At 43.0% G+C, this 12,724-nt stretch overlaps 1 protein-coding gene across 2 annotated transcripts in view; it reads right to left on the bottom strand.

Moving 5' to 3' along the window:
- trrap (transformation/transcription domain-associated protein) overlaps positions 1-12,724 on the bottom strand; it is a 78,233-nt gene that overhangs the window by 49,749 nt on the left and 15,760 nt on the right. The window contains exons 29-40 of one of the 2 annotated variants that reach the window (XM_076759830.1): positions 12,550-12,671; positions 11,106-11,276; positions 10,905-10,973; positions 9,735-9,755; positions 9,061-9,180; positions 8,489-8,608; positions 8,046-8,210; positions 7,708-7,889; positions 6,864-7,062; positions 2,433-2,561; positions 1,106-1,372; positions 518-724 (exon numbers count right to left, since the gene is read on the bottom strand). In XM_076759830.1, coding sequence (XP_076615945.1) covers positions 518-724; positions 1,106-1,372; positions 2,433-2,561; positions 6,864-7,062; positions 7,708-7,889; positions 8,046-8,210; positions 8,489-8,608; positions 9,061-9,180; positions 9,735-9,755; positions 10,905-10,973; positions 11,106-11,276; positions 12,550-12,671 — 1,772 coding nt within the window. The remainder of the gene's footprint in view (positions 1-517; positions 725-1,105; positions 1,373-2,432; positions 2,562-6,863; positions 7,063-7,707; positions 7,890-8,045; positions 8,211-8,488; positions 8,609-9,060; positions 9,181-9,734; positions 9,756-10,904; positions 10,974-11,105; positions 11,277-12,549; positions 12,672-12,724) is intronic. The other variant, XM_076759831.1, reaches the window with a different exon arrangement.

Genomic DNA, 12,724 nt, shown 5'->3' with positions numbered 1-12,724 from the left:
ATTCAGTTAACTAACTAATATCATAAAAACTATTAATTGGGCCATAGAAGATAATCCAACTTTTAATGACGATGCTCCATTCCCATTAGGGCTGGTTAAGAGGCATCACATAATTCAGGGCACTCAGATAATCAGCAAAAATAGCTTCTCAACTGTTTTTCCCCATGCGGTTCCCTGCAGTTGCCGATGGCACGCTGAGCAGGGAGCTGGCAGCAGCAACAAATAGCTGTGGATGTACCCAAAAGTGGCAGTTGCCGTCACGCTTAGCTTACCCTGGTTTACCATAAAATGTAAACTGTAAGATAAAAATGTATTACTTAATTCGGTGTTCAGACAAGTCCTTCATGATTATCGTACAGTACAGGGACAGAAATCCAATTTGTTTTGTCTGTTCTGTCTGCCCCACCCGGCCCATATGCAAATGCTGGGAATCAATATACTCAATAGTGGTGGACAGAAAGAAGTGCACTATTGACAAACTCTTCATTTCTGCGTGTGTTCTTTCATATGTGCTGACCCTGAAGTGCTGCACGATGAGATGCAGTATGTGGACCAGTTGCGGTACAGTGTGTCCCTCCTCCACAATGATTTTACGAGTCCAGTGGGTCAACATCTGGTGGCCGTCCTCCATGCGGGCGGGCACAGCTGGGGTCAAGATGGCCATGGCCTGCCGTACGATGGCCCGGGCCTCCATGGTGTGGGCCTTCAGCAGGCTGTGGAAGACCTGGGAAAGGGGAAAGGTACGGTAATGCATTTTTTAATATACATTTTCCTGCACCATTTATGCTACTGATTCTTATTTATCTTTAATGGACCCTTTATCTACTGCAGCTGTCTTCCAGTACATTCATATTTCATTGACAGAATACTACTACACTCTTAGACATGTACATTCTTTCTTTCTCAAACGCACACATGGTATCATTTTCTGTACAAATATTACTTTAATATATCTTGTTCTTCTCATTCTAAGTTTCTTACTTTTTACTTTGTATATATCTGCTGTAATCTCATTTCAGATGAGTCTTGTTTTATTTCTTTTGTCTGTTTTTTGCCATGTTTATTTTAAGTTAAACCCACACTCCACTGAGTTTCTCCTCCTTACCTGCAGGACAATCTTCTTGTGAATGGCGAACTTTGCAATGATGTGGGCCAGAAGCAAATGACCACTGTATTTGCAGGCAGGGTCCACACAGGCTTTGGGTAGTAGGCACGGCCAGGCGAAGGTCATGAGACGCCGCAGTTTGCTGTTGCGTGACTTGTTGTTGTCATGAATGTGGTGGGGTGCATGCTCCACCAGCAGGGTGGAGAACTGCAGTAAGCAGATTCGCAGTGAGTCCAGCAGGTCAGCTTGCTTCTCCGGGTCCAGAACCTTGGAGACAGATGGGAGAGATGTGGGGTTAAAGGCGGTTTAGTGAAGGGAAATGGGTACAGTTGTTGCTGCCTTGGCCAGATCATAGACTGTGTATCTGCAGAGTTGGTGATCCGTAACAATGAATCAACAATTATTTTTCAAGGTGGTGAGATGTTTTGTGTATAAAACAAATACACAATCTTTTGTGTGTAGAACAAAAATGTTCTGTTGGTGTGGCTGTAATTCTTACCAGGTGCCAACAGAGGTCAATAGAAGTCTTAGATTATTTAATGCACCACATGTGAAACGCATTTGATTTGAACATACTGTTTACCTGAAATGCCACAGTATACTTAGTTCTGACTAGTGTTTACTTGCTGAAATTACATTTAAATGACCTCCACCATGGCAGCAAAACGGTTTTTCATGTACTGAAAAGCTCTTATAAAAAGACAGCTCCCCATTCAAAATACCCATCACCATCTGAATTCCCTGCAGAGAGGTACAGAGGGGAAGAGGGCACACAGAGAGAGGGAGGTGAGTGAGGAAATGAGTTTTAACCAGACCGTAGAGGAGCCATTAGCAGCCATTAGGACTGGTGTTACTCAGTGATGAGATCTGCCAAAGCACAAACAAACACGCTGACCTTTAGCATGGTCTCACCCTGACATTTACACCAGGAATTATAGTCTGGCCTGATGAATTAAATGTGATGGAAAGAGAAACCAGTGGAATAGCAGGAGAAAAACAAAGACAGATGGAAGAGACAAATAGGAAGAAGAGAGAGATGGAACTGACAGCAATTAAGTGATCATGTAACGTGTGGAGAACATGAGAGAAGAAGACTCAGACTAAGTGGGATGTAGCTGATGATGACTGAGAGTATGGAGATGTGCTGTACTGATAAGACATTATGAGAGGAAACGCAGCAGGTAATGAAATCAGAGAGACGGATGGAGAGACAGAGCTGTTGAGTAATGAACAAACGAAGAAGGGGGGACAAGTGAGCAGCCTGTGAGGAAAGATGTTGATAGGAGAAGGAAAAAGAACACCCACAAGTGTATGTGTAGACGTGTACCTTAGTGATGAAGACACTGGTAATGCTCTCAGGATTGTCTCCTTCAGGGTTGGGCGGTCCAAGCAGCTGCTCACCTTCTCCCTTCTCAAAGCTGTACAGGAAGGCTGGATTCAGGATGTGCTGGAGCACCTATGAGACAGGAAAAACACATTGAAATGATTTTACTGATGAAAAAAAGCCCCAAACATTTTTCCACTTACTTAAGGGAAAATGCAACCTTCACTCCTGCAGGTTTGCAAAGACTACAGTGGATGATTTCACCGATAGCACACCTTCAAGAAAGGAGAAACTAATCAGTGGAATCACCTGGTGTGGTCTTTCAAAAGCTGCATAAATGAAAAATCTGCACACTCTCAGCTTTCTGTGGCACATAATTAAGTGATGAAATACTAATCGACTCAACAATCTATTCTAAAATCAGAGGGACACAGGTCCTTTTCAGATTGATAATAACAGGGGAAGAAACTTTGATTCATTAGAGGGAAAAAAGAACTTGGGGGCATAAAGACAGACTTGACACATGGCAATGTCAAATGTCCAAAACAATGGTAATAAAAAAGGTTTGACATTTCAAGTACCACTCTACTGATATGATAATACTAAAGAATCAGAATATGTTCTAAGTACTGAAAGCAAAAATACAAATAATTAAAAAAAGAAATAAAAATCTCAACTACCGCTGAGGCGAAGACTGAAATGCAATTAACTAACACCCTGAAACCTGCATGGATTGTTATCAGGGATTTGGTGAAGACAAAGGCTTGATTAGCTGGTAAAATGCAGGATAACCCAACCACAATATAGCTAACGACTGCATTTATTAAAGAAGCTGCTATCTGTTAATGAACCCTCCTATTTAATCCATCATTGGGGGGGGACAGGGCATCGCTCAGTGGAGAACGAGCTGTGGGAGCATATGTTCAAGTTCCTCCATTAGCACATCATTCACACACACACTCTGCACAATGTACACGCATGGGTGATAGACTCACACACGAATGCGGAAACACACGTACCCCTAGATGAAGACAAAGAAAATGCATGGAGCACCAGTCTGTTCTTCAGTCTCATCTGTTCCTATTAATTGTAAGCCTCTCTGGCATCAATCACTGTAGGATCACAGAGTATTTCTGTGATGCCAGTGGATGTGCACATGTGCACTCACAATGCCTCTGAGCGAGTAGCCTAGATCTTGTTCTGCAGGTGTCTTAATTATCTTAAATCCCATTTCCATACCATTTAACAAGTGACAAGTGTGTGTGTATGTGTATGTGTGTGTGTGTGTGTGTGTGTGTGTGTGTGTGTGTGTGTGTGTGAGGAACCCTAGCCCATACACACCAGGAATATGCAAATAACACATGGCTTACACTGTGATGTAGTCACCGGAAGTCTTGAATGAAACGCATACCATTGTTTCACTTCCGGTTACCTCATCTTAAAGTTAGATGCCTAAAATAAGGTCTGTGGTTAACACAGTTCTATGACATAAAATATGTCAATTAATACCCCACTGATGAATTCTGACACTTTAACGTGCCTTAAAGAAGACTAACATGATTAATGAGACTGCAGAGGTTGTCAGGGACACTAAACGTCATCACAGTACACATGAAAACTCGTCTACTTGCAAGTCTCCCTTTACAGCCTCGGTGTGTTTGCAGTCCTGCTCTTGCAAAGTATTCTAACCTAAACCTTCCAACGTGTTGGTGTATCAGTCTATAGTAAAGTGTGTATGGTATAATGTGGTAGGAAATCTAGTGGTGACAATGAAGTCATGCAACCGTGGTGTAGTTAATTAAAATTCTAACGTTAGCTTTTTACTTCTGGCGATTGCATTCAAGTTGTGTTCAAATGTTTAAGTATCCTAAACTTTTGTACGCCACATTACCAAAATCCAATGGAAATATTCCAGTGCGATATTGTCAAGGGGACCGAGGTGATGCTAACCTCCAGGTTGGCCTACAAAAATACATCATCCCTGCAGCGCTGTGTAATGTGATTTATTCAACTGGTTTTGTTATTTGTCTAAATCTGACTGCTTGGGCAAGCCAACAAAAAAGGCAATTAATCTGTGCTGGTAATACAGTTGCACTAATCTCTTGAAACTGTTGTACCTTATTAAAATGTTTTAAAAAGTACTTTGGCATTATTTTTCTTTGTTTTTGTTTCATTTGCAATTTCCAAACACAAAATCAAACAATTAACAATTATTACATGAGTGAAAAAAGCTTTTGTGTTCACATACACATGACAGAAGCATACAGAGGTGTGTAACACATACAGCAACTAACAAAAACGTGTTTTTGCTGTTTCAACTTAACACTGCAGTGTGATTTCAATCTCCACTGAGGAGATGATAGGCGCACAGCCAGCAGATACATACTGCTACACCGTATGTCATGTCGGAAACAAAAAAAGAGGTCGCAGAATGTGAAACAGACTCGCTGTGCTTCATTAATTTCATACACTTGTTTGTTTGTCTGCTTGAAATCTATTACACGAATAGTCAAACTCTTTTCAATGAAAAAGCAGCACAAAAGCGGTTTTCTGTAAGAACTGTTTGGATAAAACAAAAGAAGCGATACAGGAGCAGCATGAGGTCAGTCTGTGCCATCATAGATGATTCATTGCTGCTGTCCCACACTGTCTCTCTCCCTCTCTCATTTACACACACACACACACACACACACACACACACACTCCTCTCTGTGTCTCGCTTTAAAGTGAAATACTCTCCCAGACTCCTGTGATGCTACGCAAGAACCTCAGCCTCTATCTAACTGCCAGGCATATTGAGAACACACACACACACACACACATGCACACACATTTCCCTGTGTTATTATGCTTCCGGGAAAAATGCTAAAGGCAATTATTTAAATGTCAGTGGAGGTAACACCCACACTCATTCTCTTGCTCACGACTCATACACCAATGAACACAAACATTTTCACACACATCCTCTCTCTCTCTCTGTGTCCATCTGTCTCTCTATCTGTCTGTCTCTCCACCTCAAACACACAGCTGGCATCTGCTGCACACCAGAGGAGGACAATTAAGGCAAAAACAACAATATGGGCAAAATTCTGATGGGGGGGGGGGGGGGGGGGGGGGGTTGCGGCTCCACTAGCTGAGTGACTGAACTCTGCTCTGCAAAAAATTCAAACACAGCATTTTGCCCTGGAAAGACACAGCAGAGTGAGTTTGCTGGACTCTCTCTTCCCTGCCTTTATTTTGTCTCCCTTTTTCCTCAGTCCATATGGCACTGAAGCAATGCAAAATGAAGTGTATGTCCTTGGATTTGGGGGTCTGGAAGCGCTTGCCAGCTTCTTGTGTGTGTGTCTGTGTGTTCTTGCCATACAGCCATTTGGCTATGTGCTATAGCCTGCCAGGGCAGGCCTTCCCCACTGACCCGTTTGTACTTAACAGCAGTGCTGTTGCTCCTCTGTGCCCAGTTGTGTGTGTGTTACAGCTGTGCAAAATGTATGTGTGTGTGTGTGTGTGTGTGTGTGTGTGTGTGTGTCTGTGTGTCTGTGTGTCTGTGTGTCTGTGAGCATGCATGCAGGAGAGTGGGCTTAATTAAAAAGCAGCAATGATTGTAATGCTTGCAGCAGCAGGTCAGGTACAGAGGACAGAAGCATTCATCTGTGAGCCTCTGAGGGTCTGGAACCAGACAAAACGACCTTCCTGACTCTATCAAAGAACTTCTGGTACAAAACACATCAACCATAAAAGTCACACACGTCAGGTCCCACGCCAAGGAAGCAAAGTAAGCAAGCTGAGGAGATGCTCAGAGGATTTTGCGATAACGCGTCATTCGGTTAAGGAGTGAAAGACCAATTCTCAATCAAAGATTTTCAGAGTTTGTATAGCTTTTTAAGACATAGTGCTAGCAGCTTCAGAGTAAGATTCATGCCATTTTCAAGAGCTTTCAAGCTACCCAAACCATTTTTTCCTTTAGCAGGATTTACAAGACCAAAAAAAGAGTAAAGTGTTGTATTAGAACAAAGGAGAAAACATAGCAGCAAAAACAAAGAGTCCTTCATCCCTCCCTTGAAATGTTAGTGTTTCCCTGAAAATAACTCTATTTTCTCTCTCTCACTCTATAACAACTCAGCTTCAAGATTTTGACATTTCACACATTGTACAAAAAAAACATCCAAATTAATCCATCAGATCAAGCTTATTCTCTCCATATTTCAACTTGTAGACTCACGAATGGTGGACTGGGTGTTGTACAACCTCCACAAGCCAAATACTGGTAATTTTCCCACATGGTTAGTAAGACCGTATTATACTTCAGACCATCACTTGAATGCCAGTTGCAAAACATGGCTTGTAAAACAGCAAAACAAAGTCACTAGGAATTTCAGCTCCCTATGGTATGTGGTCATAAATAAACTTTCCTTCTCTGATTGCCTTTGCACGTACCTTAGCTTTAAGCTCATCGTTGAAGTGTGGGTCATTGAACTCAACGAAGCGGAAGAACAGGGCGCGTTTCTGTGCAATGGAGTACTTCCTGGGGATCTCCTCCTCCATATACTCCTTCAGGAAGGTCATGTTGCATAAGAAGCGGCCAGTAAAGGCCCGCAGCAGCTGGAACAGCAGCTCGATCTCTGAGTAGTTACACCTATGAAGGAGACGGGGGGTCAGTAATTCAATACACAGATTGAGATGTGTCTAATGTTAACAACAGTGATACTGTAAGCAAGACGTTTCAAATAATCTTAGATACCAATGTGACTCAGGTAATCAGACAGTTTTGCACTCTTTGAAGAAAAAAAAAAGCAAGTGGACTGACCACACAAACACGCTCTAAAATTACTGGCTGGAGTGGTTGGAGGTTAATTGGAGGCTCTGAAATAAACATCTGCTAAGTGCCTAGTGCACAAAGTGTTTTAGCACTTTCTCTGTGCTCAGACAGAGGAGAGGTGAGAAGGTCATTCATGATTGGAATTCCATTAACTAACTTAAAAAAATTCCATTATTAACTTAAAGCACATACCCTAACTCAAATATATACTCTACAGTGTATGTAACTCAAAAAGGCATTTGAGTCATCCAGTCGTTTTCACTCTCCTGGTAGCATTGTTAATTTCAGAGTCATGCTTGGCCCACAGGCTCATCCACAGTAGCTGCTGAGAGAGGGCTTATTGTTTCTCATCACGTCCTAACACAGATTTTCATACCCAATGTCCATTTTCAGGTCTTACGACAACATTATCCAACACAATGCAATTTCCATCCCCATTACAATTTGAATAAATGCACATACTTGCAGTAGCTAAGCAGGCAGTAAGCCAGCAGCTTGGGCTCCTTCCAGTTGGTGGCAGCCATGTTGTCTTTGCGATGTCTCTCCTGGAAGGCCTCGCTGACCCAGACTCGCCTCAGCTGGCTGACCAGGGAGTGCTGCCCTGCCAGCCAGCCCTCATCATTCTTCACTATGATGCTAATAATCTGGCCAGAAGGGAAGAAGAAGAAAAAAAGATTAGAGGTGATGGAATTATTAAGAATTATGTACACATATATACACCTGATTTGGCAAGATATGGTGTGTGATAAGTGTGTGTACAAGATGTAAAAATGCTCAAATTGTAATGAAAATATGTATACCTTGATAGCCTGAAACTGTAGGTCCAATCTGGCTGTGGTGGTGGAGGGAGATCCAGGTCGAACAGTTGCTCCAGTGCCAGCAGGAACCAGCAGGGGTACAAAGCGGTTGGGATTAGAGGCCAGGACGTCTCTTAGTGGCTTGGCATCTTTGTGTTTCAGGAAACTCTGCACATGAACATACACAGATACTGTAAGTTTAACACAAAATTACATGAGTAAGACTAGAGAGAACCATGTTTACTGCACAACAACTGCAACAACAAATGTAAAGAAACATAATACAGATCCATCTAAATTTGGTCTTAACAGGACCAAAGAGCCTCAAAGCACCCAATATATCTATGATTATAGCCCATTACTGGGGAAACAAAATGCTGTTTTAATGGCAAATGTGTCAATGAAAAGCCTGAGAGGACTGCTACTTAGAGCTGCCAGTGTCTGACCATGAACATGCGGCTCCACTGAGGGTCGTTCAGCGTAGCCTCCATCATGAAAAGCTCCACTGTCTGAGAAGGGTGACGCGTCAGGAACTTGATCAAAGGCTCCCTGAAAGGACTGCCGGCCTGGCACAGGAGGGATGAGTGAGGGAGGACAGGACGAATAGCAAAGGAAACAGGCAGAAAAAAGAAAATGCAGTTTTAGATTTAGCCACTTTATGTGAAGATCTGTGCTTCATAGCAGAGTTTTAACACTAAGCATCAGATATAAATCAAACAGGATTAGGAGGCTTATCCCAGGACGGAAAAATTAATATGTGATTATCAAGAGAGTTTCAGACATATACTTATTTAAAATTATCTTGCATTGCTTCCTTCACCTAAAAAATATCTCAAGGAATATCAATGCTCTTTTTCAAGCTATAATATCCTTAACGTAACTATGGTCATTTCTTTATCAAGCCATTTTCCTCATCCTCATTCCTTTTCTTATTTGATTCATCTACATGATACAATTGCTTGTGCAAGACCAAGGAACAATACAATGAATAACAAGTCAGTCATGGTGTGAAGCCTACCTCTATGAGCATGGCCCTCTCCGTTTTCATGACCACCTCCAGCAGAGGTTTGACCAGAGTCTGAGGTGCGGCTGGGATCAGGTGGAAAAGGTTGATGATGGCAGAGCAGATCTTCATCTCCTAGAGAAAGAGTCAGAGAAAAAGAGCGGAGAAAAGAAGGGAGCGAATTAAATCCTTGGTGAGATGTTGGAACTAGATACGGACATATTTTCTGACAGACAGTCTTGATGGACGGCCACTGTGGAAAGACGAAGATGAATCTTTGTCAAATGACTGAAAATGCAATCAGTGCTCATTAGGCAGTTGTGCACACCACACTTGAACATGAGTTCTTGGATTACATTTGCATGGGGTACAAACAAATAGAGGATAGTATTCATGATAATTTTCATAAACCTTGTCTGATCGATATATTGGAGTGGAAAAGTCAGAAGGGAAAGGGGGAGAATTGGACATTTCTATAACAGTCAAAATGTGAATTTAGAGCCAGGCTGAGGTGACAGTAACATTTCTGAAGACGACCACAGACACACGGACACAGAAATACAGGGCAACTCCACCAGCACCACTACAACGACATTGGTTCAATTCACCAGCACAACATTGGTTCAACTAAGTTTATATCACTGACAGAGAGTCACCAACAGAGGGCGCAACACCAGGTCACATCTCACCTCAACGCCCTCCAACGCAGGCTGTACCGGAACGGGAGACAATGATCAGAGTCAGCAGAGCAGTATGTGTGCATTTTGTGTGGCTGTGTGTTGTCTGTCTTTGTTCCATATGGAAGGTGAGCAGATAAGACAGGGTGATAATGAAATGGATGGGGAGCCAGCAGCAACCTTTACAAGTGACCTCGGGAACAACTTTTCTCGGCAGCAGGTGGATAACGGGGCAGGGGCCGTACAGGAACGCTAGTCAAGCAGCACAGAATCTGTGGCATTTGGAGGAAAAACACTCCTCTGACAGATATCAGGTCATGAATACAGGAACTGACATTTTGTTTTTGTTAAACTCTTCCAGTCAAATTAAAATAGTTCTGTTTTCTTTCATCCACGTTCTCCTCCCCTCTATCAAACCCTCTTCCATGCCTAGATGTCTTCAGACCGTCCTCCTCAGGCCGGCCGCATCCCTCTTTCTCCAGTTTTTGTCTTTATCAGGCTTAGCTAATTGACCCGCTGACCCTGGCTTTATTGTCGCTGCCAGCCTTGCTGTCAACACACACAATGACCACGAGTTGGAGGGAGGGAAAGACAAAGGGCCAATTTGCATCTAATTAAACACACCATTTTGAGATGCGGCAAGAAGAACCCACATAAGGAGAAGGGAGGAAAAAATGGACATTATTTCTGAGGGAGAGGCAGCTGTTCCCCCCCCCTCCTTCTCTCTCACCTTTTCTCTGTCTTTACAAGGTTATCTGTCGGGGAGATAATGAGGAGACGCAGCGCTGGGCCCACCACCGCCTGCCTGGCGCCTAATTAATCATTGATTGTAATATGGCCACTCACAACTCATTTGGGAGGAGTCCACATTGAGGAGGTGTTGACTACATGTGACTATGGCTTTGTGTGTATAAGGGGCGACTTCTCTGCCCTTTCTGTGAGTGCTGTTTGGTTTAGGCAGGACAAATCAACCGAATAAAAAAAAGTGCCAGTAGACAGCTATATTGAGCTGCTCCAATAGACTATGACTGCTTTTGTATTGCACTCAAATCTATCAACATACATAAGTAGGTGACAGAAGCAAGACGAATCTACATGTTATGACTGATGAAAGCTTTTTGTATTAAGTTTCTCAGTGCTGTGACGTGTGTGTATGGGACTGTCTGAACTGTGTATACTTACACTGCCATCACTGCGCTGTCCTCCCTTGTGTGTTATTACAACCACCTCCATCCACTTCCTCAGGTGTTGCTGAGGGAGACAGTGAGAGATAAGATTGAAGACGGCACCAGCGAGGACCAAATATTTACCAAGAGATTCAAGTAACAAATACATTTTAGATGTTGTGAGATGAGGAAAAGGACGGAGGTTGAAGTGTCTCACCATCATCTGATCACAGAACTTGTCATTAAAGGAGTTGGGGAAAAGGCGCGTGACGGAGGTGAGGCGGTTCACCACGTTGAGGGTCAAGCTGCGGTAATCACCCAGCATCATCAGTAGGGGGCGCATGTGAGTGTGGATCTGGTCCACCTCGATAGTTGCACCTTCCAGGAACTAAAGCAGAGAACACGGAAACATTCCAGAAAGTTTTAGTATCTTGAATATTGTAAATGCAGTTTGCAAATATGCCTCCACAGAATGAGCCTGTGTTATTTTCGTGACTCAGAATACAGGCTCGTTCCGCTCCGATGTTGTCAAACATTCCACAAAATCTCCTTCCTCCCAGTTCGTTAAACCAAATCATTTTAATTTCCCTTCCACAAATCAGTTTTTCTCTGGCCTTGTCAGGTTTTCCAGCCCCATGAACTGAGCACCACCCCATGTGTCTCCATTAAAGGAACTAAGGCCACTCAAATGAGGGTATGACCAGCCATAAACAAGCACACATGCCAACACCAAACACTGATGATGCACACCCACACCCTCACACAGTCGGGAGGGAATGATGCATGGCAGCCACATTCATTTTCCTCTCAGTGCTGAGAACAAACACTCCATCCTGTATCGATCGGGCCATGGCAATGCTCATTAGTGCTAGCAGGGCAGTGAGGAAAGAATGGAGAGAGCACACAGGGGCTTGGTAAAAAATAAATAAATAAATAAAAATCACAGGATAGTGAAAAGGAGTGACGGTGGAAAAGAAAGAAAATGAAGGACATAGAAATGGAAGCAAAGAGACAAAGAGCCGGGGGTAGATGGATTGAGGCTTAGATTGTATGGATACGTTGATGAATGGAGGCAGGAATGGTTCAGGGAGAGTGTGATAAAGAAGAGGGAGGTCCATACGAAGATAACTGGGTGGGGAGATGGTATGAGGGGAGGAGTAACAAAGGACTTCAGGGATGGCAAATGACATGGCTGATACAGATAAAAGCCTAATGAAGCAGGAAGGGAGAGGACAATGGAAAACAAGATAATAAGGCATATCAGTGGCACGGTAGAGGGCCATTTCAAAGGTGCAGAAAATGAGGTTTTAGGGAGAATTTAATGGGTGCCACCAAATTCATGGGTCTGATCTTAGGTAGACTGCTTCATATCTTAAGGGCAGAGTCTTAAATCCAGATTTAGAAAGGCCACGTCTGTGGGTCTCAGACTATGTTTTTGTTCACAGATACAACACAGGCAGTGTGTTTTCTAAGTAATCAAATAACCCTTGAAACGCCAAGCCAAGTAAAAAATAACTGGCTGCTAATGTAAAGATGCCAAGATAGTAGGTGACAAAGCAGGTGACATCTAGCACATACTTTAAGTTATGGCGTACTGTGTTATCAACAAAATCTCAACCAATTATGAAGCAACATGAAACAGTTCCGAGACGCGAACTGACCTTCCTCATACAAGCTTCACCCGCTTCCTGCAGTTCATTGTTGGTGGAGTTGAGGGCTTTAAACAGGGCAGCAATAATCTTCTCTCTGGACTGTGGCAAGTAATTACAAGCTGCCAGGGCATCTAAACAGACAATAGTTAGACCACTAAATGAATTATGAATAGACTGCAAATTT

Source organism: Chaetodon auriga, chromosome 20 (genome assembly GCF_051107435.1).
Source record: "Chaetodon auriga isolate fChaAug3 chromosome 20, fChaAug3.hap1, whole genome shotgun sequence".
NCBI lineage: Eukaryota > Metazoa > Chordata > Actinopteri > Chaetodontiformes > Chaetodontidae > Chaetodon > Chaetodon auriga.
Note: the sequence above shows the minus strand (reverse complement) of the source record. Positions and strands in the feature narration are given on the sequence as shown.